This window comes from Parathielavia appendiculata (genome assembly GCF_033297405.1).
Source record: "Parathielavia appendiculata strain CBS 731.68 unplaced genomic scaffold N657scaffold_1, whole genome shotgun sequence".
In the NCBI taxonomy this organism is placed as follows: Eukaryota; Fungi; Ascomycota; class Sordariomycetes; order Sordariales; family Chaetomiaceae; genus Parathielavia; species Parathielavia appendiculata.
Window position 1 is genome coordinate 4,712,106 of NW_026944220.1, and position 25,746 is coordinate 4,737,851.

Consider the following 25,746-nt stretch of genomic DNA (forward strand, 5'->3'; position numbering starts at 1 on the left):
GGAGAGCGTTGATGTCCAAGTAGTCCCATGTCTTGTACCGGTCATGTTTCTCGGCATGCCACTTCTTGGAGAACTCAAGCGAGTGCGGGTACGCGGGCAGCGGCAGCTCGTCCGGGTACTTCTGCGCGCGGGTGACGACAAGGTTAGTTTACAGCAGCGCAGCGTCCGCGGTCCGGTAAGGGCTCCTGCGGGCCTGATTGACCACGAAGAGTGTCCAGATGTCGCCATCCGTGTACTTGGCCCTTAACACGTAGCAGTCCTTAGGTAAATGCGAGCCAAGATCACCGCAGAAGGGACACGCAGGGAAGTCCCCGATGGCGGGATCAATCATCATGCACTGATTGACTGTGTGGCTCCGTCTGCCCCAAGCGAAGCAGCGCTCGTTGGGCTCGGGGTTGACATGGAGCCGAGCCTCCTCGGCCGCGCTGACTCGGCCCTGGAGGGACTTTAGCAGACGCCGGCCGTTCCCAATGCGGAACTGGCTACCAGGCTGGGTGCTGACCCTATTGTGGTCGGGAAGTTGGGGAACCTTCTGGATCAGGTTGCGGTATTTGCTGAGGCTATGCTCCTTCATGAAGCTGCGGATTTTCGCGTGTCCGTCAAAAGCCGACCGGCCACAGCCAGACAATTTCCTCTCATCAGCAGGATCCGTTGCCCTTCAAAGCGACCAGCAGCGGCATCTGGGCCGCTTGGGAGGACCTGTGCGTCAGCCAGGCTCTCGAACTCGATCTCGGCCTGCACGATCCCGGCCCTCTCGGACAGGTCAACCGGCGCCTGCTTGTATCTCCCGTGTTCTCCTCGACCTCGGCTCCAGTCACGGCTGCGGGACCGGCTTCGGTACCGATTGCGTTTGTTGTCCCGATGAGGGGAGCGGTTTCGGCCGCGGCGGCTACCGTTCTGGCGGCGGGACTTGGTGGGTTCAGTGGTTCACGTCGGCGGTCCCGATTATTGTCCCGGCGGCGGGAGTAGCTTCTGTCCCGTCGCGTGCGACGGTAGGACTGCTCATGGTACATGTAATCACCATGGGAACCACGGCCACGGTGGCCTGGACTTGGGCTGCTGTCCCGGATGTAGCGACCACGGTAATCGCCACACGACGAGGTAGAGTCGCGTCTGCAACCAGAAGTTTCATTGCGCGTCATCCTTGACACTTGTAGTGGACAAACGACAGAATCTTGTTGTTACATTTGTTGCTGCTGGTGCTTGGTATTTTTTTGTCGTTGAGGGTCAAGTAAATCTGATTCAGATGAGCGGGATCGAACCTGGAAGCGAGGACACCGAATCTTCTTGCTCCGTGTTTTCTTACAGTTGTGGGCTCTCACCATGCAGAATTCCACTCCAACACGCAACCACGTAAGGTGGTCTGTTCCTTGAATCTGGCAGCGAACAAGATAATGTCGGGTTCCCAACATCGAACTCGCCGAGCCAGAAGCCAGGGCATATCCCACGAGACTTGGAAAAACAAACCTGCGATTTGCGAGCTTTGCCTCCGGCAACAGAAGACGTACAAGGATGTCACTTTCATTTTGAGAAGACACCATGTCTTTGACATCGAGTACATGTTGCTGCCAGCAAAACAATGGTTTGGCTTATACTTGTCAGTTGCAACCCGCTTTGTTCGGTGCCGACTGACAGTCTGAATCTTACTTGGCACTTTCTACAGCCCTGCCAACAGGTCTCTCAGTTCTCGCTCCTCGTTCATGCCTCAGCATATTTCTCTTCTTGATCGAGCGGGGCTTAAACTTCTTCCTCGTTGCATAGCTTAACGATGACCGCAGTCTGTTATCCAGCATCGGCAACCATGGCCGGCCCCCCAAAAAAGCCCCTGCTTACGTTGGACCAGCTCCTCTGAGTGGTTGCCCTGGTGTTGCATACACAGCCACAAAGGAATGCCATAGCAGCGCATTGGCGGCCTCCGACTATATTAACCGGATCTCAATGTCAACAATCCGGATTTCTGATTCGAGAACCGGGGCCGTGGCATTTCCTTAGACCCCCAATACAGTGGCCAGCATCCTGCTACACTGATTTGACCGGTTGCCACAACACTTATCTCTTCTACAACCCCCAGTATTCCTTGCTGAAATCACGCGAGAGCAGGGTTGCATCAAAGCTTCGCCAACAGAACAAGGCTGCAGGTCAAGACAGCCAAGAATGGCAGTGCCAACACTTCTCGTGACCAACGGAGACCGAGCAGCGGAAGAGATAAATTGTTCCACAACCGCAAAGACCTCGCTCTGCTCCGATTCCCAGACTTCCATTCCTCAGAGCCTTCACCCCACCACATCATCACCAAGGCCTACCAACACCAAGCCCACACAAAAGCCTCTTGACAGATATGGACGACTCCACGAACAAACAACCCTCTTCCAACCCCCAAAAACCTCCCTCTCTCCACTCCGTCGCCTCCTCAACCACCCTCGCCGTCAAAGCCGACCCCGAAGCCCAGTCCACCACCCAACAAGAGACAGAGTTCATCCCCGAGCGGTACACCTATCTCAAGAGAGTCGGGCCGGGCAACCCCGACGCCAAGCCAAAGGAGAAATCCAAGTTGGGCAAGCTCATGTCCAAGTTCCAGAGCCCTGCCGTCAGAAAGACCCTCGCGGCGCGCGAGCGGGAGAAGCTGGAGGAGGAGCGCACCGGCCTTAAGAAGCATACGGCGTTTGGTGGGCCGATGTCGACAAACGCCGCTACGGCTGCTTTCATGTAACGTAATGGGAAAACTGGGGGGCTTTGGTGATATTAAGGCAATCGGTTGGAGAGGGTTTGGTCTGGCTTCTTCTTCTAATTACTGCATGTTCTCCATTTCCCTCCAAAGTTCCCTCCTTCTGTTTGCACCCTCCGCCTATTCTCCCCTCGTCTCGCTTCAAGAGCCAAAGCCATCCCGTTCTCGTACGTCCACGCAAGCCCTTCCCCCGAAGTCCCAGACCTGCTCCAACGCCATGTAATGCAACGTTTCTCAACACATCAGTACCATCTGATAAAACCCTTCTGTCATGCCAAAAGCTCAACCATCCGATTCTCAGTCCTCATCATCCCCATTGTCCTCAGACTCCTCGTCGTCGTAACTACCCATCCATCAAAGTCCGAGTAAATTATCAGCGAGTCGTGGGTGTCAGCGAGTCGTGGCCTCAGGTATTTTTAGTGTATATCAGTCGCAGAAAAGTACCCTGGATGGATGGATGGAATTTACTGTATTTCGCCCGGAGGCACGAAGCCTAAAGGGCCTTGGCACGCTAACTACATCCAATTCGTTGACGTTCGGTCATCAACTCGTACAAGCCCTCTACTCGTTTCCCCTGTCTCACGCCACTAACTATTGCCTCGACTGGGTTTTAGCAGATCGACTTGGAGGCTACGTTCTCCAAGTGTTCAGCGTCCTATCTTCAGCAGCTAAAGCGGAATCTGCTGGCTGAGGCTGTGTGGTGTTAGTGGAATTCCCCTACTGTGAATGAATGATCCAATCTCCGTCCTGCCTCGTCAAGATCCAATCTCCCTGTCACCATTGCGTACTTGATCGTTGCCCGGACTGCTTTCGTGTCTGGCGACCACATCTTTGGATCCGATGGTGCTTTCCCTCCCAGGTAGAATGAGAGGCTCCCTCGCCTTGCCACTGTGCATTGCAACATGTCTTCCCTCAGAGCTGGCCATCTCACGCATTGCAGTAGAAAATGTTCCACGGTTTCCCTCGCTCGGCCGCAGGGACAAAGGTCTGACTTGACCGCTCCGATTCTGCTTAGAAAGCCGTTCAGCCTCGCCATTCCGGTTTGGAGTTGTGCCAAGATGCAGGCCTCTCTTAGTTTCAACTTGTCGTAGAGATCGCGAGTGTGCTTGCCAGGTAGTGCCATGTCCAGAGCCTTTGAGAATTTGCCTGCGCCTTCGGGGAGAACTCTCCTCTGTTGTCGTTTGTTCAATGCCAGCCTGATTACAGTGCCCTAAAATTGTTAAGGTGCACTAACAATATTTAGGTATTCTGTTCTACAGGGAATCAGTCCCAAAGCTGCACGGCTAACGGAGAGGATCCTGGACTGGCTGATGGACTCGGGGAAACTGCCGATGTACAGTCTGGCCAGGAGGCGGGAGCTGGAGCTCGCGGTCTGATATCCCTTTCCTTCGAAGGCCAAGAGGCCTTCTCACTTTGTATTTGCAGGATCACACACTGATCGTTTCCTTGATTGTCGATATGGGTTTTTCACCCGGCCCAGGAGGGCGCGGTTCTCCTGTATAGTAAGTTGTTGAAGGTCCGGCACGCCCTAGGGCACAACGGTGTAGGAATAATAATATAATTAATAAAGGAGGCAAATTTACAGCTTCAAGCCCAGCTTGCTGTTACCTGCACTGTAATATCTGAGTGAGGATCCCTGGCATGAAATGGCTCAGCTCCTTATTAGCTCTCAAGCACCCAATCCGACGACTTTATGCGCCGCATCTCAATGTTGCCGCTGTCCTCTGGCCCCCTTCATCCCCAGCAGGCTTGCCACTAATGCTAGAAATCACAACGTTCAAGACCTCGTTTCCAACCCCAAACAGCAGGAACAGACTCAAGACCTGCCCAAAAGTCCAGTCCCTCTCCTCGTCGCTTACACGGTTCCGGGCGACCATCTGCTCGAGCGAAACGATGGCGTAGATGGCCATACCCGCGTAGGCGACAATATTGATGGAATCCCGAATCCACGTGGCGGTCGACTCGTCGTTGCTACATGTATCGAACGACGGCCTCTCTCGGCTGGAGCTCGAATCTCGCAATCTCCAGGCCCCGTGACGCAAGCAACACCACATTCCCATCCAACACGTCGCGGAGAGGAAGAGGGAAATAACAAAGACGCCCGGAACAGACGCAAACGTAGCGAGGATGATGTAGCGGAATACATCGTTGGTCGCCGGGATGCTCACGCCAAACAGCACGTAGACAACAGTCGAGTTACACTCGGGCTGGCTCCCGAACGTGGGCGCGCGGCTCCAGACTAGGACGTTGAAGGCGACAAAGGCCGCGACGGTGACGAGGTACACGACCTCGTTGATGATGCGGTGGGCAGTCTCATTACTGTGTCCTGGCACCGCCGCGCCTGTGGTCAGCGTGATGCCGAGCAGGGCGAGCAGGTGCAGCACGACGACGGCGTGGAAGAGCGTGAGTCGGTCGTGGGCTGTCTGGTAGAGTGCCGTCGACAGCAGCGCGAGGCCCTGGATGCTCATGGCCGTTCGCAGGCTCCGGTTGAAGCTGTTTGCGTTGGGGGTCGGCGAGACCATCTTGACGAGGAAGCCGACGATGCGGCCGCCGAGACATAAGGAGTAGGCGGATATGCGGATCTGCAATAGCCGTGGTAAGTTGTCGGGCCCTTGGAGGTCTTTGGCTTTCAGGTTCACGTACCCCAACGCCGCTTACGTCCGGGTTCGCTTCGATGATACACTTGGTTAAATTCATTGGTGTTGTGGCTGCTTCGGTAACTTGAACCCAGGTATGGAAGTCGACCCTTCATAAGCTCATCGCGCGAACGATTAAAACCACTGGTGACTGCCCATGCTCAGCCAAGGCGCTTCGTTGATTTCGGCGCATAGCCACTGTAGTTGCCTTACGCTTGCCGCTTCGTCCCGTCCAGTCCCCGAATGAGGCGCGGCAGTGCATGCAGTCTGCCCTGCCATTGGAGTGAGACGCGAGACCCCCTGCGGGTTTATAAAGCTCTGGTCTGGTTCCAAGCTGTTCAACTTACCCCTCACTCCATCCCTGAGCTGCGTCCTGTCAACTCTTAAAATTAAGGAAACCAATTATTAGCTACTCAGCATGTCGGAGACCGACACCGACTCACTACTGCAGCGCTGTACGCAGTGGCCCCTTACTATCCGTCGAGTACAGTAGGTGGATTTGTTCGACGTTGGCTAATTGCCGTTCGCAGTGCTGTTTGTTATAGGCATCTCCGCCGTCGATATCTTGTTCAATGCAGTCGCTGGTGCGGCTGCTGTCGCCACCGGTGCCCATGTCAACGGCGAGGGTGCCACTGCGTTCGCGATCCGTGTCGGCGTCCTCGCCGCAGTGACCAAGTCTGGCGTGCGAGCATTTGTCGCTTTCCTGAGTCTTGCGAGCATGGATATCGCCAGCTGGAGCCTTTTGGTCCTCGTCCTCTCCAAGTTCGGCATCGCTGTGCTGGTTACTGCGCAGGTTTGCAGCCAGGTGCTGGGGCATGGTGCGTGGACCTGCAACTTAGTCAAGGGCAAATCTAATCAATCAACTTGCAATGGAAACAGTGCCGTCTCCGCTCCTCATTGCCGCCATCGTGGCTGCCATACCGTGGCAGGCAGAGGGTTATGGGCCTGTGATACGTAAGCATGCTCGGTTCTTGTGCATTTTCTCGCGGCGCCCATACTAAGGTTTCCCGGCATCAAGGCTGTGGCGGCAGTTCAAGTTACTCACACTCGAATGGTTACCGCACTATCACTTCCACAACACACCGCTTCGATCCGTGCCGGTTTTTTTGCCTTTACATTTACATCATTGGGTGGGACGCCCTGGCTGGACACACATTTGCCCGCATGGCCCAGAACCAAGGTGCGTACCTTAGCCGAGTGTACTTGGACTGTCTACCTTCAGGCTACTTAGTTTATCCCTTCGACGCTCTAACCCGCCAAAGGAATGAGCATCTGCGCTCTTGGAGCGGCAGCAGCAGCCGGCGGAGTGTTTGGCGTTGTGTCAGGGATATCGACCGTCATCGAGCTCGTCGTCACCTTCTTGAGAGGTCGCCGACAGACCACGGTCACATATTCCTCGGCTGACGAGCTTGAGCCACTTATTCTTCAGGAAAGGCTCGGGGCCAGAGTTGGGGGGCAAGAGCGTTTCGATTTGACTCGAAACGGCGGGAGGGCTTGAGCCAGCAATGAACTCCAAGGTCGTCTTGTTCAAAGTGAGAGTGACCCGGGACTAAGACATCTCGGCAGCTCTCCGCACCTGGCTACTGCTGCTACCTGCATTGTAATAATTGATGCAGGCAATTATTTGATTATCCGAAGAATCCCTCCAGCTGGAATCAATGTCTCAACTCGTTACTCGTTGGCTCTCGTGTACCCAATCCAACGGTATGTGCCACACTACCGCAGTACAAATAGACCGCAACTAACACGGAAAGCCAAGACGACCGTCTTGTATGGTTTCGCGTTCGTGGACATCGATATCGCTGTCGGGGCTCCTCGAGCTTGGCAAGGAGCCCGGCAGACAAGATAACCCCTGCTTGAACTCCCCCCGCAATTGCTACTTGTAGGCAACCCCGACATCCCGAATGAGTCGGATCTCCTTTTCGCCAACATTCAACCAATGATACTGGCTGTCTATCTCCTCAACCACAGAACAATATCAACGACGAGGAGGAAGGAGCGATGAAATCGTGCTGAAGAACTTGAAGTGCGTTTGCATGTGTTAGGCGCTATCAACAGAAAATTGTGTGACTTCTTTCTCCCGATATCAATGTTGGCCGAAGCCGGCCGCAAGAAATCTTTGGTGCCCACACGATGCTCAAATGGGTGGCGGATTGCCACGGTGCCCAGCAAAGCTGAGTGGAATTTTTCCCGATATAGCCGCCCTTAACTGAGGGATCACAGCTGGCAGGACCGGGGCTCGCCGCCACAGGAGGGGCGTAAAAGATCTGGTCGTCGAGGCAGACTAGTGCCATTGCGCTCTCAGTGAGATACATGACTTGTTGGAAAACCAACAGCCACGATTCCCGGGTGTTATACCGACGAGAGATCACGACAGTGGGTTAGGTGCTCCAGAGCACCAAGAGGTGAATTTTTATTGATGGTCCTTAATCCCCCTCATCTCCAGCGGTGGGCATCGCACTGATCTTGTTAAATAATTTGTTCACAGCCCCTGTCGCTCCTCAACAGTAGGGCATCGGCATCCCAACTTCCGAGTTTCAAGTTCCATGACTTCCAGCAACAAGCGTTTCAGAGTACTGCGACTTTCCAACATGACTATACACTCCCCAAAATACGTCCCAATCTCCTTGAAGCCCATAACGTCCGTTGTACCAGTTCTCTGCGGATTCTCGTGGGTTTAGTAGAGTTAGTACAGAGATCCACGTCAAACGTTCTGTTCAGGACGCCACCCTCGTTAATTGATTTAGTCCTTCTTCCGGCCCTTTTTAGGTCCATTTCCACCTTCTAACTGAATGATTTGCTCAATGTACGGATTACTATAGAATCCTCTCAATCCACGCCTGGATTTGCTCCTACGGCAAGTTCTTCCAACACTCCTCCCATACCTTGATTGTCTCCTGCCGGCTCTTCGGTGCTTCTTTCTTTGTTATATATCTCTTCATCTATGACTATTAAGGCTCAATTGGATTGAGATCCAATGAATTTCCTGACCACAGTATTTGTATAACCTAGTGAAGATTATAAACTCTGCCTTAGTGTGACGAATCTCAAAGCCCCAACTTCTGAAAGGGACTCCTGAAGGTTATACTTGACAACGGGGTGAGGTTCGGTGAAGCCAAAGGGTTCACAACAAGCAATGTCCAAGGGTACTGACAATCTTGCACTTGAGTTGCTTACTGGAGAACTCCCAGAGTCCTCCAGAACGAGTGACTATATACTAGATGCATTTGGTTGCTCTCTCGTGCTCTCTAGAGCCACCTAGAGCCAATGCTCTATGGTGCTCTCGAGAGCCTCTTAGAGCGTCCTCTGATTGGCCTTGCACTGGTGCTCTCTCATGCTCCTGAGAGCTCTCTGGAGCACCTCTAGGACTCGTTCCGATTGGTCCTAAGTGATTGGCTCGAAACGTCCTACGTTCCCCACTGGCTTCTGCAAGTAAGCCGCCGTTGTTGACTCTCGTTGGTTCATTTGTGACACGATGCCCCTCCTCCATGGTCGACGTCCCGACGACCAGGCTCCTTCTCTTCCTGAAATAGAACCAACAGTTTCATCCACCTTGGTGCGTAGCGTTTCTCCTCTCGCAATGCCTCCGTCATGGCTGACCGTATACGCAAGCGAAAGAACCGAGACGGTTCTAGCACCCAGCGCCGCCGTCGTCTTGCCGAGTTCTCGTCCTCGTCCGGATTCCTCATGCCTAAGTGCTCTTACTGCCACGAACACGGGCTTGATTGCCATGTGTCCGGTACCTCGAATCGCTGTGGTCCTTGCAACCGGGTAAACCGCCCATCGTGCGATGTCTGGGGCCTCGACCCCGGCACTTGTAGGGTTCTCCTTGGGCGATCGTTGGCGGTGGGTTGACGCTTCTTAGTTCGTTCGTTTCTTTCGGAGAAAGACAAGCTTGATCGTGAAGAAGAGGAAACGCTAGCGAAGTTGCTTCGTCTTCGCAAGCAGAAGCGGGCCTTGGAGGAACGAGTGAAGAAGGCGGTATCTCGCGAGCTTCGGGATATTTCGGAGCTTGAGCGCGAAGAGGGGTTGGCGTCCCTTATTCCTTCTGGCGACTCCTCGTCAAATGCCTTGTCGGCTCAGGCTGTCCCTGGTCCTTCTGTCTTTTCTTCGCTGGACCCTGCCCTGCTAGACCATTTGGTGGGTTTCGACTGGTCTGCAGGTCCTTCGTTCCTGGGCGATCAGGGTGTTGTCGGTGGAACTCCCTCAACTTCTCAGGACAGTGGAGGTTCGTAGCTGGTTGCCATGAGTTTTCTTCGGGTCCGAAATCGAGCCATTTGACGAGATACTCGAGTTGTCCCTTTACAATGCGTGAATCCAGAATTTCTTCAACGTCCCATTCTTCTTCTTCATCTTCAGCGTCCACGTCCGTAGCGAGCCGTACGTTCTTTGGTGCTGGTTCCAAAAGTGAAATATGAAAAACGTTCGTCTTCAGCCTCATCGTGGCTGGTAATGACAGTCGGTAGTTGGATGTCGAAATTCGTTCGTCGACCTTGAATGGTCCAATCTTTTTGAAGTCCAGCTTCCTGCTTGGTCGTTTTGTTCGAAGATTCCGTGAAATAAGATAGACCTTGTCTCCCCTCTCTAGGCGAGGTCCCTCGAGCCTGTGTTTGTCGTAATATTTCCTCATCCTGTCTCTGACAAACTCGAGTTCTTCCTTGAGCATCGCGTGCAGCGCGTGCATCTGGTCTGCCTTGACCTTCGCCCTGGGAACCGATCCTTCGGGTCCCTGGCGTAAATCCGCTTCGTAGCCGTAGTTCGCAAAGAACGGTGATACCTTCGTAGTTTCGGTTGGCGTCGTGTTATACGCAAGCTGCGCCGCTGGCAACAACATGACCCAGTCATCTTGCTGGTAGTTGACGTAAGATCGAAGGTACTGTTCTACAACTTGGTTGAGTCGTTCTGTTTGCCCGTCCGTTCGCGGGTGGTAGGCTGTCGAAAGCTTGCTTTTCGTTCCCAGGCGTGCCATCAACGCCTGCCAGAACTTCGAGACGAACTTCGTATCTCGGTCTGTGATCCATTCCTCCGGCCATGCGTGAATTGAGGTGATGTGCCGGTAGACCACGTCTGCGAGTTGTCCTGCTGACCATGCTTCTTTGTACTGGATGAAGTAGGCCCACTTGGTAAGTCGGTCAACCACAGTGAGTATGCTGTCGTACTTCACTCCTGTCGCTGTGTCTATCGAAAGCGGTAGCTTGGTGACGAAGTCCATCGTCACTGAGCTCCATGGTCGTTCTGCAACTGGCAACGGTTGCAAGAGTCCGTATGGTTTGTGTCGCGCTGACTTGCTTCGGTTGCAGAGGTCGCAATTGCTGACAACGTCCTTGACTCTTTGGCGTAATCCCGGGAAGTCGTAGTTCTGTCTGACCTTCGCAATGGTCTTGGCGATTCCCATGTGTCCTCCGAGTTTTGACTCGTGGATCATCTTGATGAGTCTCTCTTGCTCGTCCTTTGTCGTGCAGTCGGCCGCCTCTGGCCGCTGCTCCCTGAAGACTGCTCCAATTTCTCCCGAGCGTATAGGGGTGTCCACGCGGCAATCCTCACACGGTTGAGAGCTGCTCTCGTCGTAACGGCTGCTCTGCGGTTTGGAGGCGCGGCTCTGCGTGTCGAGATCTTCTCGCGGTCGGGGAAGCGTAGCGTCGTCGCAATCTTCCACCGGTTGGGAAGCGTGTCGAAGTGACCCGTCCTGCTGCTCTAGGAGTAGAGGTGGTGATTCTTCGGCGTTTTTTCCGAAGTGGTCTGGCCGTCTGCTCAACGCGTCTGCTCGCGCGTTTTCTGAGCCTTTCTTGTAGTGAATGACGAAGTTGAATTCTGATAGAAACTCGGACCATCGAGTCTGTCGTCCATTCAGCTCCTTCGTGGAGGTGAAGTATCGAAGGTTCTTGTGATCCGTGTACACCTGAACCGGGTGTGTTGTGCCGCTGAGGTAGGGTCTCCATTCCTTGAAAGCTTCGATGATGGCCAACAGCTCCTTGTCGTGGATCGGGTAATTGAGCTGTGGTCCTGCAAGCTTCTTGGAGAAGAACGCAACTGGATGTAGCTTGCTATTCTCGTCCCTCTGACTGAGTTGTCCGCCGACCGCGTAATCCGACGCGTCGGTTTCGACCTCAAATGGCTTCCTTGGATCTGGCAGCACGAGTACTGGATCTGCGGCGATTGCGTTGCGGATCCGCTGGAATGCTTGCTCGTGTGCTTCCTTCCACTGGAATTCAACGTCCTTCTTCGTCAGATCGTGCAGAGGTCGTGCGATGTCGCCGAAGTTCTTAATGAACATTCGATAGAAATTGGCAAATCCGATGAATCCTCGGACTTCTGTCGTATTTTCCGGCCTTGGCCAAGTCTTGATGGCATCAATCTTCGTAGGTTCCATTCGTATCTCTCCTGGCGAAATCTCGAAGCCTAGGAAGACTGTCTTCCTGACGTGGAACTCGCTCTTGTCCTTGTTGACTGAGAGCTTCTGGTTGTGCAGTGCGTCGAGCACCTGCTTCACGTGTCGTCCGTGTTCTTCGAGCGTTTTCGAGAAGATGAGGATGTCGTCGAGGTAACAGACTGCAAATTTATCGAGGAATGGTCGTATTGCGTGATCAACGACCGCTTGGAATGTCGCTGGGGCGTTGGTCAACCCGAATGGCATAACGAGGTACTCGTAGTGCCCGTAAGGGGTTCTGAACGCTGTCTTCCACTCATCGCCTTTCCTGATCCTGATATGTGCGTATGCCGTTGGTAGATCGAGACGTGTGAACCACTGCGCTCCTGCCAACTGATCCCGAAGTCTGGAGATCAAAGGCAGTGGGTACCGGTTCTTCACCGTCTGGTCATTTAGCTGTCGGTAATCCACGCACATTCGTAGCTTCCCGTCCTTCTTTGGAACGAAAAGAACTGGGTAGCCTGCTGGTGATGTCGAAGGTCGAATATGTCCTCGTTGGAGGTTTTCCTCGAGATACCTTCGTAACTCCGCGTCTTGCTTCTCGTTGGTGTGGTACACCTTGAAGAACTTTAACTGGGCGCCCTCTTTGAGCTTGATCTCGTGGTCCCAAGGTCCATGATCTGGCAGCCCTTCCATATGCTTTGCCTCGAATGCTGGGTGTCCTCGGTACTCGTCCGGGATCTGCCCTGTCTTATCGTCTCTTTTCGCACCTTCATAGTACGAGAACTTGTCGCTTCCGGCCGTGATGAATGCCGCTTCGAATCCAGTGACCCATTCCTGGAATTCGAGTGTTCCATGATCATCGATCGAAATGACGGCTACTTCTCTGCTCGCCCGTCTATTCTGATCATATCGTTTGCCGCTTCTTCCGGATCGCGTCGTGGTCTCTCCGCCACTGCTCGCTTCCTGCGGTGGGCCCGTGAGCAACGCGTCGTCGTGCGTACCGCCCATACGTGGCTCCTCTTCTGCGCGTTCTCCCATCAAGTTGGTCGGATACGACGGAGTGTCTCTCGGTCGCAGGTGGCCACCTCCCTTCCAACTGATGTCAGGGTCGTAATCCTCGTGCCATGGGCGTCCAAGAATCATGTCTTTCTTCGGCCCCATGTCCACGATGTCAAATACCACCTGGGTGGTCTTCCCTTCCACCTCAATGTCGAGTGGCTCGGTCTCTCGTCGAACCCATTGTGTCTCGAACGGTCCTTTGACGATATATGATTCCTTCTTGAGCTTCCATGGAATTCGCAGTTGATTGACGATTGCTGGAGAGATAAGGTCGAGCTGCGACCCTCCGTCCACTAACGCCAGTGCCTGAAATCCATTCCATCGCGCGGTGGCCCAGAGTCTGTTGTCTGGTCGTTCGTCCTGAACAGCAGCTACTTCGCGTTCGTCTGCTGGGAGGTCATAATAAGCCTGTCGTCTGCGCCAGTTCTTCCTGCACTGCGCGGCTTGTCGCTTTTGTTGTGGCGTTAAGCGTCGACGGGCCCCTCGGAGGGCCCGGAGCCGTTTCCCAACTCCGTCTTAAGAGCCAGAGAGGCGTCCCGCTCGGACTCTGTGTCATCTGCGACCAGCGCCTGACACTCTCGGAGCCATTGTCCGCTCTCACGTTCCCACTGAGAGTTCGATGTCCTCTTCTTCTGGATCTTGAATTGAGGTGCATCCTTTTGTCGGGTGGTCCTGTCGATGTTGATATACTGGCAGTGACCTAGGGGTTGCTGGAATTTGTGCAGTCGTTCATCGAGTAAGCCGTTTTCCCCTCGCAACTCGATTTTGCGTTCCTGGAGATAGGCGGCGTTGGGTCCCTCTTGCTTTCCTGCGCTCCGGGTTCTCCACTGACCGCGGTTGTCCTGGACTGGGGTGCGTCTGCACAGTCGAGCCGTTTTGAGCGCTGGGCCGGGTGGTGCAACTTCGCCCCTGCCGTCGGCAAATGCCTGTTCGTAGGCGTTGGCTTGCTCGATGTCAGAGTCATCCTGAGTGTGGCCAACGGCCGCTACTTCGACGATTCTGACGTGCTTGTCAATGGTGGCTGCTTCCTTTCCTGGGACCGGTTTCCAATCTTTCTTGGCGCTGCGGCAGTCACGCTTGAAGTGTCCCTTCTTGCCGCAATTGAAGCAGGTGACGCCTGCCTTGTCCCTGGCAGCGCCCCTTCTTCCTTCCTTCTGGGTCTGGGTGGCGTCCACATCCATCGCACCTGCGTGCGTGCCGTAAGACGTGCTCTTGTACTGGTGCTTCTGCTTGTCGTTCGCCTGATACGTCGGAGCCACTCCGCCCTTGCCTTTGCGCTGCTGCTTGCGCGCGTATAGGCGGTCATCGATCCGAATCGCCATTGCCATGTACCTGTCGAGGGTGTCGGGTCGATCCATCTTGTACAGTTCATCCTTGACTTCTTCCTTGAGGCCATCGTAGAACAACTGCATCAGTCCTTCGTCGTTGATTTCGGAACGCAGCGAGTCCTGCCGGAACTGGGTGGCGTAGGCTGCTGCCGATTTGGTCTGCCGAAGTCGTGCGAGTCGCTGCTGAGCGTGCAGTTTCTCATCTCGGTTTCCGAACATCTTGCGGATCTCTTCCTCGAATTTGGCGTAGCTGCTGAACACCTCCTGGGTAAAATCCTCCTGCTCTTCTTCATCGCCGGTGTGCTTCAGGTAATCGTCCAAGGTCGGTTCGAACCATCCAAGTGCTTTGTCTTCGAGACGGGATGCGGCGTAGCCGACCTTTTGAGCTTCGTTGACGAATCGTTCCGCGTAGTAGAGGAAGTAGGCCCTCATCTGGACGAGCCATCCAGCGAGCTCATCCTTGGATCCTCCATACTTAGGCGGTGCCTCCATCTTGGCTTTGGCGGTCTGTCCGCGCAGGTAGGCGAGCTCTCGTTCGAGTTGGGCGTTGCGGGCATTGACCTGCTCGAGTGCCTGGGCAGTTGCCGTGGTGTTGCCTCCTGCGGCCTGGGCCTGCAGAGCGGGGGTGTTCGGAGTGCTGGGTGCCATGGCGATGGGTAACCTTCAGTCAAGTCCGTGACAGAACCAAAGGGAGTAAGCAACGTGTGACGAATCTCAAAGCCCCAACTTCTGAAAGGGACTCCTGAAGGTTATACTTGACAACGGGGTGAGGTTCGGTGAAGCCAAAGGGTTCACAACAAGCAATGTCCAAGGGTACTGACAATCTTGCACTTGAGTTGCTTACTGGAGAACTCCCAGAGTCCTCCAGAACGAGTGACTATATACTAGATGCATTTGGTTGCTCTCTCGTGCTCTCTAGAGCCACCTAGAGCCAATGCTCTATGGTGCTCTCGAGAGCCTCTTAGAGCGTCCTCTGATTGGCCTTGCACTGGTGCTCTCTCATGCTCCTGAGAGCTCTCTGGAGCACCTCTAGGACTCGTTCCGATTGGTCCTAAGTGATTGGCTCGAAACGTCCTACGTTCCCCACTGGCTTCTGCAAGTAAGCCGCCGTTGTTGACTCTCGTTGGTTCATTTGTGACACTTAGATATACTGAGCATACGATAGGGCCTTTATCTTCTTGGACTATCGTACCAGGGTGATCCTTTTTACACTCTTTCGCTAAAGGAGAGAGCTTAGGAAGAAGGTTTTTCGTCTAATGACGATATGAATTAATCCCTCCTTTTCCTCTACTTCCTAGCTTTCCATTCTTCTTATTACATTTCCACTGTAGTTTCGATTAGAACGGGTAACCGAAGATAACCTTCCTAAATTAATTGCAAGCTCCTACTTATCACGTAGGATATATTCTAGCTCTTCGTTTAGCTTCTAGATAGCTTTCTCTGCTTGTTCCTTCTCTTGCTTTATTTCAGGAAGCCAATTGTTGGAACCTGCAGGGCGACGACCGCTGAGATATGCGCTGGAAGAAGCTATTCCCAGTCAAAGCAGTGGATTGAATTTTTTTAAGGTGGTAAAAGTGATTGATTGACCATGCTGTTGATGGGCATGGGAGAGGACTAAGTATGTAAGGAAGAGGGGTTGCAGTGCTGGCACCGATCAACCACCGAGGTCCGTTGAATGCAGCCATCAAGGCGGCTTCGTTCCGACACCAATAAGTTAATAATAGGAGGTTTTTGTCACGGCGATTGCGCCGTGCCTGCCAGGACCCACGGGTGGGGCCCAGCGTGTGGGGGCCCTGCGGGTTAAAGATCCTGCACCTCGCTGCCGCGAGTTCTGCCGTAGCTCCTTGAGCCACGTCTTGACAATCAAGCCTGCCCGTACCTGACGGAATAGAGCCCAGACTGTAGCTTTGCCCGAATACAACTGCCATTGGACTATCAGCCTGTCCCACCCGTGACAGTTTTCTTATTATAAGAGAAACAACCCTAGAATATAAACAGAGAACATCTTTTCCAATATTCTTGAACAGCACTCCGGACGAATCTTTCGTCTTTCGTTCTCTAGATCCGATAACTACTGTACTACGGCGATGAAGAAGAACCATAGAAGTTTCATCGGAATATATAACCAATTTCCAATTCTCGAAGGTCTAATATTGATCAGCTAAATTGTCACCGGTGGGCGCAACTGACCACTGCGTAACACCCTCCTCAAAAGAGGGACCGCGGTTCGAACTGTCCAGTCGAACCAGGAGTTGCGCACATGAACATTTCACACTGTCACGACCCGTGACATAAACACTATTAAAGACATTTAGCTCTCATTTTATTCGTCAACCTAAGCTTTCTGATCAGTTGAGTCTTCTTGAAACCTACTGCTTTAAGGATTTATAGAATTGTAGTTGCCGAGATATCGTTGCCCTTGAGGCTAAGCGCAAGAAAGCGATGTCGGAGAGGAGGGGTTCTATTTATACGGCGGGCCGCGCGAGGACTCGGGTCTAACACGGCGCTAAACCTGAGGGAGGGCCACTAAACCCAGCGGGTGCGACAACGAGTTCTATTTTACAGGTACAGAAGCTCACTCGAACCGGAATCGAGCCGGTGACGGTTGAAGGAGCCGAAGACTATATATATAGCCTTTGGTGTCTCGAAACTCTCGATTTACATGCGACTCTTCTAAGCTAAGTTCACCAATGTGTTCTATACCAGTGGCATCATCCGAGGCGATACAGTACCACCACGCGAGACAGCATGATTACAAACCCCCCACCTGTGAATCACAAGTCCCCAGCGCCAGCTCCAGCATCGCAGGACCAGCACTGAGTGTCGGCAGGGTCCCCGCACGCCTCCTTGTCAAATCTGGCCGTCTGCGGATATGGGCAGAGAATGCGGTGGTGCGTCGACCCGTCCAGGGCTTTGATATCGACGGGCGTCTGCTCGGGCGCCGTGCCGTTCTCAACCCAGGCTCGGAGCTGATCGAAGAGGCTGGTTGGCTGGCCACTCGCATGACCCCAGCAGTGGCCGAGACCTGGGACCTCGAAATGGCGATAGAAGCTGTCAGTATCCGGAAGAAGCGCGCTAATTTCGCTGTGGTACCGTCGGGTGGCGTTCGGGGGGACGAGGGTATCCCACTACAAGGGCAAGGTCGTCGTTCAGCTATTAACACACTCCGAAGTGCACACAAAGGACAAAGAAGGGAGGCGGAGGGACTTACGAGGCCGTGAAAGGTAACCATCTTCCCGCCCGCATCGCGGAACCGGGTCAAGTCCGGGTCGTCGGTGTCCATGACCGAGCGATAGATCTGCCGGCCGATGCGCACCATGTCGTCAAATTCGGCGTAGGTCATTTCGGCAGCATCGAAGTTCGGATCACCCCTGGCGAGGAAGTACTTCATCCAGCTCATCGCCATCGAGTTGGGGTTACCGACACAAGTGCCATTGCTGCACTTGGTCGACGCAATTCCAGGGGTCTCGAATCCGCCGGCGCCCCCCTCGTTACTGATGTACGTACCTGGAGAGAGACCGTACCAAGTCGGTTCCCTTTTGGCTGTGACGATGCCATGCCACGTCGCGTTGACAACGACGGCGGCTGCAGTGCCGATCTCGACGGTCCTGTTGCCGGCCTGGCGGCAGTCGGGCACCAGCGTGCCGATGAGTTGGAAGGGGTTGAACGACCTAAGACAGGCGTCGACGTCCGAGACGATACCGTCAGTCACACCATCGAGCTCGTCGCACGCGGTGATGGCTGCGGCGGAAATGGCATCCATCTCGCATCCGTAGGGGTAGGTCTTCAGCCTATTCATGACCTCCTGCGGCCAGTACAAACTCATGCCTGTCAAGCTCGAGTACAGCACGGGCGCGCCGGCGGAGATGCCGTCGTATGCGGTGGGATAGCGCTGGGCGAGCATGAGCCCCTGGCGGCCACCCTGGGAGCAGCCGTTCCAGTACGAAAAAGCCGGGCCCTTGCCGTAGAAGCGCTTGATAAGAGCCTTGCTGATGATGGCCTGCTAAGTGTCAAAACTTAAGGTAAGGGCGTCGCTGTCACTGTAATACTCACCTGGTCATTGAGCGAGACCGATGCAAAGTTGTTCAATTTGTACCAGTTAACGTTTCCAGGGCTAATCAGCGCCCATTCGGACGGATCCAAGGCACTCCCCAGCCCGGCATCGGTTGTGCTAGTCGCATAGCCGTCGCCGATGGCGCCCTTCATGGTCTCGTACGAGAGAGCCCAGCGGCCAGTCGCCCACCCGCCGCCGCCGGCAGCCTGGAAACGGTTGTTCCAACTCGGATTCTCGATGGGCAACCAGGTTTCGACGATGGTGTTGTCATTCTGCCCGGGATGGGTGTAGGACACGGTGACGTTGCAGAAGGTGGCGTTTTGGACCGGTATTGTGGGCTGGGTGAACCTGAAGATGTCAAGACCCCATGCGGTAAAGTTCGTTACGAGATTTGTAGTGACGGAAAGGACTTCGCCGCCAAACAGGCCAATTCCATGGAACGTCGGGGGCACGCATGCCGCGGAGAGAACCTCTGCCATGTTGGGCAGAGGAGTGCAGAGCATTGATGGTCGTGCTGGGTGAGTCATGTAGCGTGGTTGTTTTCTTCAAGTCAGACAGTGAACTGAACGTTAAGGAGTTGCCGGGCATCATCATATATATATATGCTTGTGCAACCGTGCAACTCCAATGCGACAGCAACGCCCACGCATTCCTCGTTTCAATCAGTCATTGGACCGTTGAAGCGAAGCGAAGTACGACACTAGGACTGCTGCGCCTTCACCGCGGGCCAGGTTGAGTTTCTTGGCCCCCACGTTAGATCAGGACCTTGATGAACTGCCGCTGTCACCCAGCAGCTTCCATGACGAGACTCCTACCGTGATTGTCAGCATAGACAATGCAGGGTGCGGACCAAGGAAAGCATACCATGGAAATTTGGATAAGTTGCTCCTGGGGAATATTCCAGATCGCCAGACTCGTTCTCATCACCCGATACGTCTTGAGGCAAGCTATGACGTTCCGTGGCGCACATGCTTCTCTGTCGTTAACTCTTGCCAACCACGGGAAGAGAGTTCGCGAGGGAAAATTGTGAAGCAAATTGCGAGGGACGGAAACGAGGACAAACACACGCCAAACCGTCCAATCATTGGCACGGGCTCAGCTGATTGGACGCTTCCGTCTGAACAACAGTGGTCCAGCATTTGGGCTTTTGAGCTCCTGGCGCTGAAAGAAGTCCTGAATAGAAGGCTGGAGATAATGAAGACACTAACAACCCTAGTTACTGTATAACCCCCGATCTCAGGGTATCTTTCCGGACTGCCGGTAAATCGGACGCCGATGTGGGGCAAAAGTGGGACCCGTGCCGGCAAATGCGCCCCACAATCGGGGCCGAGGTCCGGGTGGACGCCCGGCCCGACTCGTATTCGTATTCGGAAGCCCACTTATACGCAGCCCCAGAGTTTACAACGTTCGGGACGGTATATATAGCTCAAAAAATTTCTCGGACCAGTACGTAAGTTTTGCCCGTGCTATTCAGTTCAGTATATTCTATTGTTGGAACCATGTCTCCTTCCGCCACTCGTGTCCCCTTTCCAGTCACGGTCTATCCGTTCAGATCTCCCACGCCCGGCTCGTGCGCCTACGAGAGGGGCTCGTCGTCTGCTAAAAACGCCCTTGTGTTCCTCCCCGGGCTTACCAGCGGACCACACGCCACGGATCTCAATTTCCTGGCCAATATGCTCGAGCAATCCCCGTCCCTGGACTACGCTCTCTGGGAATTCCGGATGCGCAGCTCGTACTCGGGCTTCGGGTACTCAAGCCTCGCACACGACGTCGAAGACATGACTGCCCTGATCCAGTACCTTCGCGCTATTGGCAAGGAGAAAATTGTCCTGATGGGGTCTTCCACCGGTAACGTAGTCCGTCGCTCCCGGTAATGACACATGTCCAGTCTGATGTTGGTGCATCCAGGTTGCCAGAACTGCCTTGAATACACCGACCGCATCAAGTACAAAACCCCATCGGTCGACGGCTACATTCTTACCAGCCCGGTCTCAGATCGCGAGGCGGCCTTTTTGTTCATGTCGCCTGGGGAGCTGGACAAGAGTGTCCGGGTGGCGGTAGATATGATCTACGACGGAAAAAAGGACCAACCCATGGCGCAGGAGCATCTGCCGTTCATCTTTACGACACCGGTTACAGCATACAGGTGGCATTCTCTCTCTGCCAAGAGGTGAGCGCTGTATGGTTTCCTCGCACATTTTGTTCACTGCTAACTGGTTTGGTGTCAGCGGCGATGACGACTATTTCTCGTCCGACCTCCCTGACTCAACGCTCGCTGCCAAGTTTGGGAGGGTGGACAAGCCTCTGTTGTTCTTGCCGGCTGGGGACGATGAGATGGTGCCGCCGACCGTGGACAGGAAGGCGTTGCTGGGTCGATGGATCTCGGCGTGCAGGCCGGGAGTTGCCAGTGAATTATCTGGGTTCATTCCGGAGGCAGATCATGTCGTTTCGCGGCCTGAGGCTCAAGCATGGCTTGCGGAGCGGGTGGGAGGGTTCCTGAGAGAGATCTAACTTGGGTTGCCGTGGTTTGGACTGGGTTTGCCTGTCCTAAAATGCGTAATGCATTGACATTCTTCGCAGGCCTTCTCGCCGTATTGCTCGCATCGGCGGCCGGTTTTCGGTTTGCATCCACATAAAAGTACTAACACGAGTAAGGTACTTATTGCTGGAGAAGGTGGCCAACAGTTGGGGACATATCATGATTGCGGATCTGAAAGAGTACCAGCTCAATTTCTATCAACTGAATGCCCTGTTGCTCTAACCGAACTCTCAAAAAATCCAACAATTCCAAAGGAGTGCTCCGGTCTTCCGCATGCTCGAAGACCATCTAACAGAACATATCATCAGATCCATCATGGATGGCAACCGCGTCTCCACATATGTGCCATGACTCTAAGTGCACCTGTAGGAGTTGTACTTGCCCTTATCAATGCACGATCCCTCGCTAGGAAGGGGCCACTCAATGCCGTTGCAGTCCTTGCCGGTGTACACTATGTTTACAATGATTCCCGTCAGAGTCTGCTTACATCTTCATCAATAGCAATGGCGACTGTGGTCACCAGCGACGGAAACGGCATGACTTACCCCTTGGCTCCGACAGCGTGCCCGGGTTCCAGAAGAAGGCACCGGTTGCGTCATCGAGGTTGTAGCACCTGCCCGAGACGGGAGCGGCGTGGTAGAGGATGTCCTTGTCATTTTGGCTGCGCACGAAGAATTCATGTCAACAGGTGTTTTCTTTGAGAGAAGAAGACTAGGCTTGCTGTGCCTACCAATCATCCAAAGTCTTGTACTGGTTCAACTTGGGCCAGTCTGCCATGACAGAGGGCATGGCGGCGGCGATGGCGAGGAGGATTTGGGTCTTCATTGTGGCTTTTGTGATGTTGTTGTTCGTTGTTGGTAGTGTATATTAGGTGCGCAAGAGTTGGTGGTATTGGTTGTAGTGATGAGATTGGTGTCAGTTGGTTTGATGACGTTCTGGAACAGTTGACGAGCGTTGGGAGGTTCTCTTTATACTTTTTTGTCGTTCGTTTCTGTTGCCATGTGTCCGCACCGTGACCGCGTGAGAGGCCCACGGACATAGACCTACTCGTTTCATGCCCAGAAGAATAGACCTTACGTTTCATATTGCTCTGACATGGCGCGAAGCCCACATTCCCCGGCTTCTGCACATGTAGGCCACGGAATGTCAGCACTAGATGCGGCACGGCGTTCTGCGCCGGGTTTGCTTACACCGGCCGGCCTATTAGAGCCCCCCGCACAGCAACTGACAACTCGGTATTGGCTAATCTCCTAACATGGATAACATGGAAGTCAATGCTATGTCCATGATTTGCAAAATAAATAGGACATCTTTTGTCGTGGTTCACCTAGAAACTCAAAAATAGCCTTCACTCTAGAATTTTATAGCTTATCTGCAATCAGATATCAACGCCTTCACTCCAGAGTCCGATGTTACACCTTGCTGTATATACAGTATTCACAGGCCATGTTTCAGGCCACGGCGCTGATTGAATAACTCCAAGTCCGAGGATCCGAGATCACGGCCCATCGGCCATGATGTAGGAAGTGAGATAGATCAAAGTCTGCCGCACGGCCTGGGCCGGTCGCTTAGGCTTCAAGTTACTATGGAATTCCCAAAACTACGCTCTACCATTCAATTTACTGTGCTGGTCCAGTTCTGGTCGCGACGTTACTCCTACTCCGGCCGACCGTCACGACCGTCATGGCCAGGCACTTGACCGTCGTGAAAAGTAATATATGTATGGATCTTGCAGCACCCATAGACTGTCTGTCGTTTGTTTGAATCGAGGGCAGATCTGAGGCCTCCCACAGAGTCATCTTCGTAGGCGGCTGAAGCACGGCGACCACAATGATCATATGCTTTATTGATGCTGTTATCCCCGGAAACGCTCGGATGGCTGAGACAGAACATGAGCATCCAAACAATTGTCGATGTTGCGTTCACATTGAACCTTGGGTCAGCCTGGTAAGGCACCTAGGCCCGATCGACCAAAGGTCGCATTGAGCGTATTTGTATTTATAGTGACCGCATCATGCCCTAACCGCTCACGTCAATGCGACCAATGCTGCTGATCAACGTCCAGTGGCCTAGCCAGATTTGCTCCGAGTTCCCGTCTCTTCTTCCTGTTCTCTCTCCTCTGCCAATCCATGCCACGGCCCGGCTGAGAACGGTTCCTGCAACCACTCAATGAAGGGGCCGTACTCGTCTTGACCGACCGCTTTCTTGACTTCGGACAGGGTCAGCGGCGCGGGTTGTCCGGCGTCAGCTGCAAGGCTGGGGTGCTAACAATCATTAGCAGGAGGTAACATATAATAGCGAATCTCGTCCCGGCTGACCATGGAGGAGTTGGCCAGATTCCTGGTTCCGCTCGTCTTATCGTCACGGTCAGTGGGATTGTCAGTGCCTCTGGCAGCAGCGGTCGGATCCGGCATGGCAACAGCACGAGAATGTGAAGGTAGCTGAGTGTATGAACGGGATCTGGTTCTATTTGTTGTTGTAGACGGAGAGAAACGATGTTCAATAGCGATCCGTGAGCCTTGCAAATGCGATGAACGTGGTATTTCGGTGTAGCCTGGAGTACGCTGCTACATTGCACTGAAATCAACATGGAGCCAGGAGGAGTGGGAGAGTGGCGAATTATAGTTATAGATATGAAGAATGATGGTAGGCAAGACGGCTGACAGCTTTTTCTGCCATGTCAGCAGAGTCACGGTCAATGTCACTCTCTCCTGCTCCATTCTTGCCTCCTACACAGTTGTGGACGAAAAAGCGGCCTACTGGACATTACATCCCGTGCCGGAACCCTGGAAGCCTCTCAAGTCTTGGGCACTGCTCACATTCGCACCCCGAGGGTCCTCGTACCTAAGAAGGAGTGTACACGAGTGTCCCAAACCTCAGCGGGAGACCGGGGTACAGTTCATGGCGCAAAAGTGACATTCAAAATGGGGATTGGAAGGCTCCCCGGCTTTGTATGCAGCTACGCACCCCTGCGGTGGGCTTCCCGATCTCTTCGTCGTGGGGTTTCCGATCTTCGCCTTCGCTGCTGGTTGGGGTCCCGCGAACCCGGCCCGCGGGATGTCAGGATCCCTCAATTGCCGGTGTCGACAGTGGGGGGTTGCGAAACCGGGAAGGCACATTGTACACGTGTAACTCGGCTGGGTTCTTGGGATCAGCCCTAACATCAGGCTGGATACTCTCAGAAGTCTACCAATTAAGCCTTAGGGTGCAAGGAAGGCTGGGAAGCGAAGCGCAACAAACGTCAGAAATCTAAGAATGCATGTCAGACCGGCGACGCCACGGGCTTGCCAAGCATCGACTTCGAATGTCACTTTAATTCTGACTGCTTGAGTGGGGGACCTGAGCGTCCACTGGTGCGCGGGCGGCTCAGTCCGAGGCAAAAAGGCAGGGGCAACCTGAAAACCACAGAAGCCCAATACATTCGCCGCCAGTTGCCTTTGCTGAATTCAACCCTAATTTGCCTGTTCGTGTTCGATCGCTACTCATATCTCCGTCCCCCCTTTTCGTCTCTTCATTCTTGTTTGTCGTTCCTCTTCCTTTCATCGGTTGATTCTTTCCACTTTTTCGCCCAGTTCTTTTCCCTGTAATTTTCTTTTCATCTTTTCTTTCTGGCCAGAGCCCCGCCCGCCATGGATATGCCGCGCCATGAGGCACAAACCAGGTTGGAGCATGGAAACACTCCTGCATCCCTAACCACGAGCATATCCTCCAACACTTTCCCCTTTTTAGATTACGTTCCCACTTGCGAGACGCTGCTAATCACTCCCACAAAAAGCAGGCAACTCCTCCTTGCTCGGCGCCTCCTCCAGCAGATCCCCAGACCCCTCTTTATTTAAGCAGGTGCACGAACCGCCTCGCCGTCGCGCGATCCAGTACTTGTCGCCCGGCTGCTGTGCCAGAAGAGAATACACTGAATCGGTAGGAAACGCGGGCACGGGGTAGAGGGTGTGGCCGAGCGATCTGCAGCCGGCCGCGGCTGGGTCCCACGTACCCGGGGTGGAAATGACGATGACTGACGACGGGGTCGGTTGTTGGGAGAAGGATGGTGGGGTAAGGAGCAGGAGAGTAAAGCCCGTTGGAAGGTAGCGGAGCATTGTTGAATAAGTGGGATATACAAAGTTATTGGTCGGTTTTGGTAGAGTATGGGGCCTGGAAGGCAGTTAGTTACAGTAGAGAACAAGCTGGTTCCATTTTCTTTCGAAGATGAAGAGGGTCTGCACGTTTATATTAACCACTGAGGGGAACTTGCCTGCCACTCTGTCACATTGCTTAAAAATTTTACATTCAGCGGCGGGAGGTTGGCCCGACGGCTCTGTTCCCTTACAGTAAGCACGACAAACACGAACATACTCTGTCCGAAATGTTCTCGTGCCCCATGGTGTGTTGCCACAAGAACTCAAGACTTGTCCTGAGTCTCATAGACCAGCGGTAATTCGCAGGCCTAACCTGAAGTCAACCAAGAAAAAAAGAATAAAAGAAAAATAATAAGAGGTCAAGGTCAACTGAGTTAAGAAAGGATAACGTAACTACCCTCCGAAAGAAAATGAGAGAAAACATAAGTTAGATAACAAAGAAACATTGAGCACAGAACGGAACAGAAAGAAAGAAAATGAATAAAGTAGAAAAGAGAGGAAAGTAAAAGAGAAAAGCAAAGGAAAAGAAAAAAGCAAAGGAAAAAAGAAAAGCAGATAAGTTAAAATAAAATAACATTAACGTTAGGTTAAAATGGAAAACATATTAAAAGAAAGAAAGAAAAAGAAAAGTGCAAAGAAGGAAGCAAAGTAAGAAGGAAAAGAAAAGTAAAAAAGAAAGGTAAAGTCTAAGAGAGATAAAGGAAGAGAGAGAAAAGAATGGGAATCCGCCCACGGTATATGAGGCCATCGCGAGGAGGTACCAGACTCCGCAAATTCAGCAGGATACACGGATCCTCCTTGGCCGGGAGGACGTGTGCGTCCGCAGCATATAATAAGTGCCGAAAAGAAAAAAAATCTTGACAGCATCAGAATGACGTGCCAACTCGCCGGATGGCATCAGG

At 53.4% G+C, this 25,746-nt stretch overlaps 8 protein-coding genes across 8 annotated transcripts; 4 read left to right on the forward strand and 4 right to left on the reverse strand.

Annotated features, from left to right (window-relative positions):
- Positions 1-2,338: 2,338 nt before the first annotated feature.
- N657DRAFT_677301 (uncharacterized protein) lies at positions 2,339-2,710 on the forward strand (the record flags this gene model as incomplete). Its single annotated transcript, XM_062795978.1, has 1 exon — positions 2,339-2,710. One exon carries the CDS (start codon positions 2,339-2,341, stop codon positions 2,708-2,710), a length of 372 nt encoding a protein of 123 aa, XP_062653496.1.
- Positions 2,711-4,268: 1,558 nt separating this feature from the next.
- On the reverse strand, positions 4,269-5,629 carry N657DRAFT_640393 (uncharacterized protein). The gene is made up of 2 exons (XM_062791959.1): positions 5,369-5,629; positions 4,269-5,307 (listed from the first exon to the last, which is right to left on the reverse strand). Exons 1-2 carry the CDS (start codon positions 5,420-5,422, stop codon positions 4,417-4,419), a joined length of 945 nt encoding a protein of 314 aa, XP_062653497.1. The 5' UTR covers positions 5,423-5,629; the 3' UTR covers positions 4,269-4,416.
- Positions 5,630-5,709: 80 nt separating this feature from the next.
- N657DRAFT_91401 (uncharacterized protein) lies at positions 5,710-7,061 on the forward strand. The gene is made up of 4 exons (XM_062797591.1): positions 5,710-5,816; positions 5,907-6,179; positions 6,241-6,315; positions 6,380-7,061. Exons 1-4 carry the CDS (start codon positions 5,780-5,782, stop codon positions 6,763-6,765), a joined length of 771 nt encoding a protein of 256 aa, XP_062653498.1. The 5' UTR covers positions 5,710-5,779; the 3' UTR covers positions 6,766-7,061.
- Positions 7,062-8,868: 1,807 nt separating this feature from the next.
- On the forward strand, positions 8,869-9,366 carry N657DRAFT_640395 (uncharacterized protein). Its single transcript, XM_062791960.1, has one exon. The coding sequence runs from the start codon at positions 8,953-8,955 to the stop codon at positions 9,214-9,216; it is 264 nt and encodes an 87-aa protein (XP_062653499.1). The 5' UTR covers positions 8,869-8,952; the 3' UTR covers positions 9,217-9,366.
- Positions 9,367-15,281: 5,915 nt separating this feature from the next.
- Positions 15,282-15,828, reverse strand: N657DRAFT_697790 (uncharacterized protein). Its single transcript, XM_062797328.1, has one exon. The coding sequence runs from the start codon at positions 15,801-15,803 to the stop codon at positions 15,585-15,587; it is 219 nt and encodes a 72-aa protein (XP_062653500.1). The 5' UTR covers positions 15,804-15,828; the 3' UTR covers positions 15,282-15,584.
- A 1,064-nt stretch (positions 15,829-16,892) lies between these two features.
- Positions 16,893-18,651, reverse strand: N657DRAFT_630554 (tannase and feruloyl esterase; the record flags this gene model as incomplete). The annotated part of the gene is made up of 3 exons (XM_062790985.1): positions 16,893-17,246; positions 17,330-18,118; positions 18,172-18,651. 3 exons carry the CDS (start codon positions 18,649-18,651, stop codon positions 16,893-16,895), a joined length of 1,623 nt encoding a protein of 540 aa, XP_062653501.1.
- A 1,016-nt stretch (positions 18,652-19,667) lies between these two features.
- N657DRAFT_640399 (DUF1749-domain-containing protein) lies at positions 19,668-21,008 on the forward strand. Its single transcript, XM_062791961.1, has 3 exons — positions 19,668-20,020; positions 20,081-20,342; positions 20,401-21,008. Exons 1-3 carry the CDS (start codon positions 19,672-19,674, stop codon positions 20,681-20,683), a joined length of 894 nt encoding a protein of 297 aa, XP_062653502.1. The 5' UTR covers positions 19,668-19,671; the 3' UTR covers positions 20,684-21,008.
- Positions 21,009-21,064: 56 nt separating this feature from the next.
- Positions 21,065-21,536, reverse strand: N657DRAFT_560756 (uncharacterized protein; the record flags this gene model as incomplete). Its single annotated transcript, XM_062788003.1, has 3 exons — positions 21,065-21,162; positions 21,257-21,372; positions 21,442-21,536. 3 exons carry the CDS (start codon positions 21,534-21,536, stop codon positions 21,065-21,067), a joined length of 309 nt encoding a protein of 102 aa, XP_062653503.1.
- Between the last annotated feature and the right edge of the window lie 4,210 nt (positions 21,537-25,746).

What these genes read in the sequence shown, in the direction of transcription:
- N657DRAFT_640393 (XM_062791959.1), bottom strand. Translation starts at nt 5,422, where the DNA reads ATGAATTTAACCAAGTGTATCATCGAAGCGAACCCGGACGTAAGCGGC. An exon ending in CGGACGTAAGCGGCGTTGGG is followed by an intron (nt 5,308 to 5,368) that starts GTACGTGAACCT and finishes CGGCTATTGCAG; the next exon opens with ATCCGCATATCCGCCTACTC.
- N657DRAFT_91401 (XM_062797591.1), top strand. Translation starts at nt 5,780, where the DNA reads ATGTCGGAGACCGACACCGACTCACTACTGCAGCGCT. An exon ending in CGACTCACTACTGCAGCGCT is followed by an intron (nt 5,817 to 5,906) that starts GTACGCAGTGGC and finishes TGTTTGTTATAG; the next exon opens with GCATCTCCGCCGTCGATATC. An exon ending in CAGCCAGGTGCTGGGGCATG is followed by an intron (nt 6,180 to 6,240) that starts GTGCGTGGACCT and finishes CAATGGAAACAG; the next exon opens with TGCCGTCTCCGCTCCTCATT.
- N657DRAFT_640395 (XM_062791960.1), top strand. Translation starts at nt 8,953, where the DNA reads ATGGCTGACCGTATACGCAAGCGAAAGAACCGAGACGGTTCTAGCACC.
- N657DRAFT_697790 (XM_062797328.1), bottom strand. Translation starts at nt 15,803, where the DNA reads ATGGCTGCATTCAACGGACCTCGGTGGTTGATCGGTGCCAGCACTGCA.
- N657DRAFT_640399 (XM_062791961.1), top strand. Translation starts at nt 19,672, where the DNA reads ATGTCTCCTTCCGCCACTCGTGTCCCCTTTCCAGTCACGGTCTATCCG. An exon ending in CCTGATGGGGTCTTCCACCG is followed by an intron (nt 20,021 to 20,080) that starts GTAACGTAGTCC and finishes TGGTGCATCCAG; the next exon opens with GTTGCCAGAACTGCCTTGAA. An exon ending in CATTCTCTCTCTGCCAAGAG is followed by an intron (nt 20,343 to 20,400) that starts GTGAGCGCTGTA and finishes GTTTGGTGTCAG; the next exon opens with CGGCGATGACGACTATTTCT.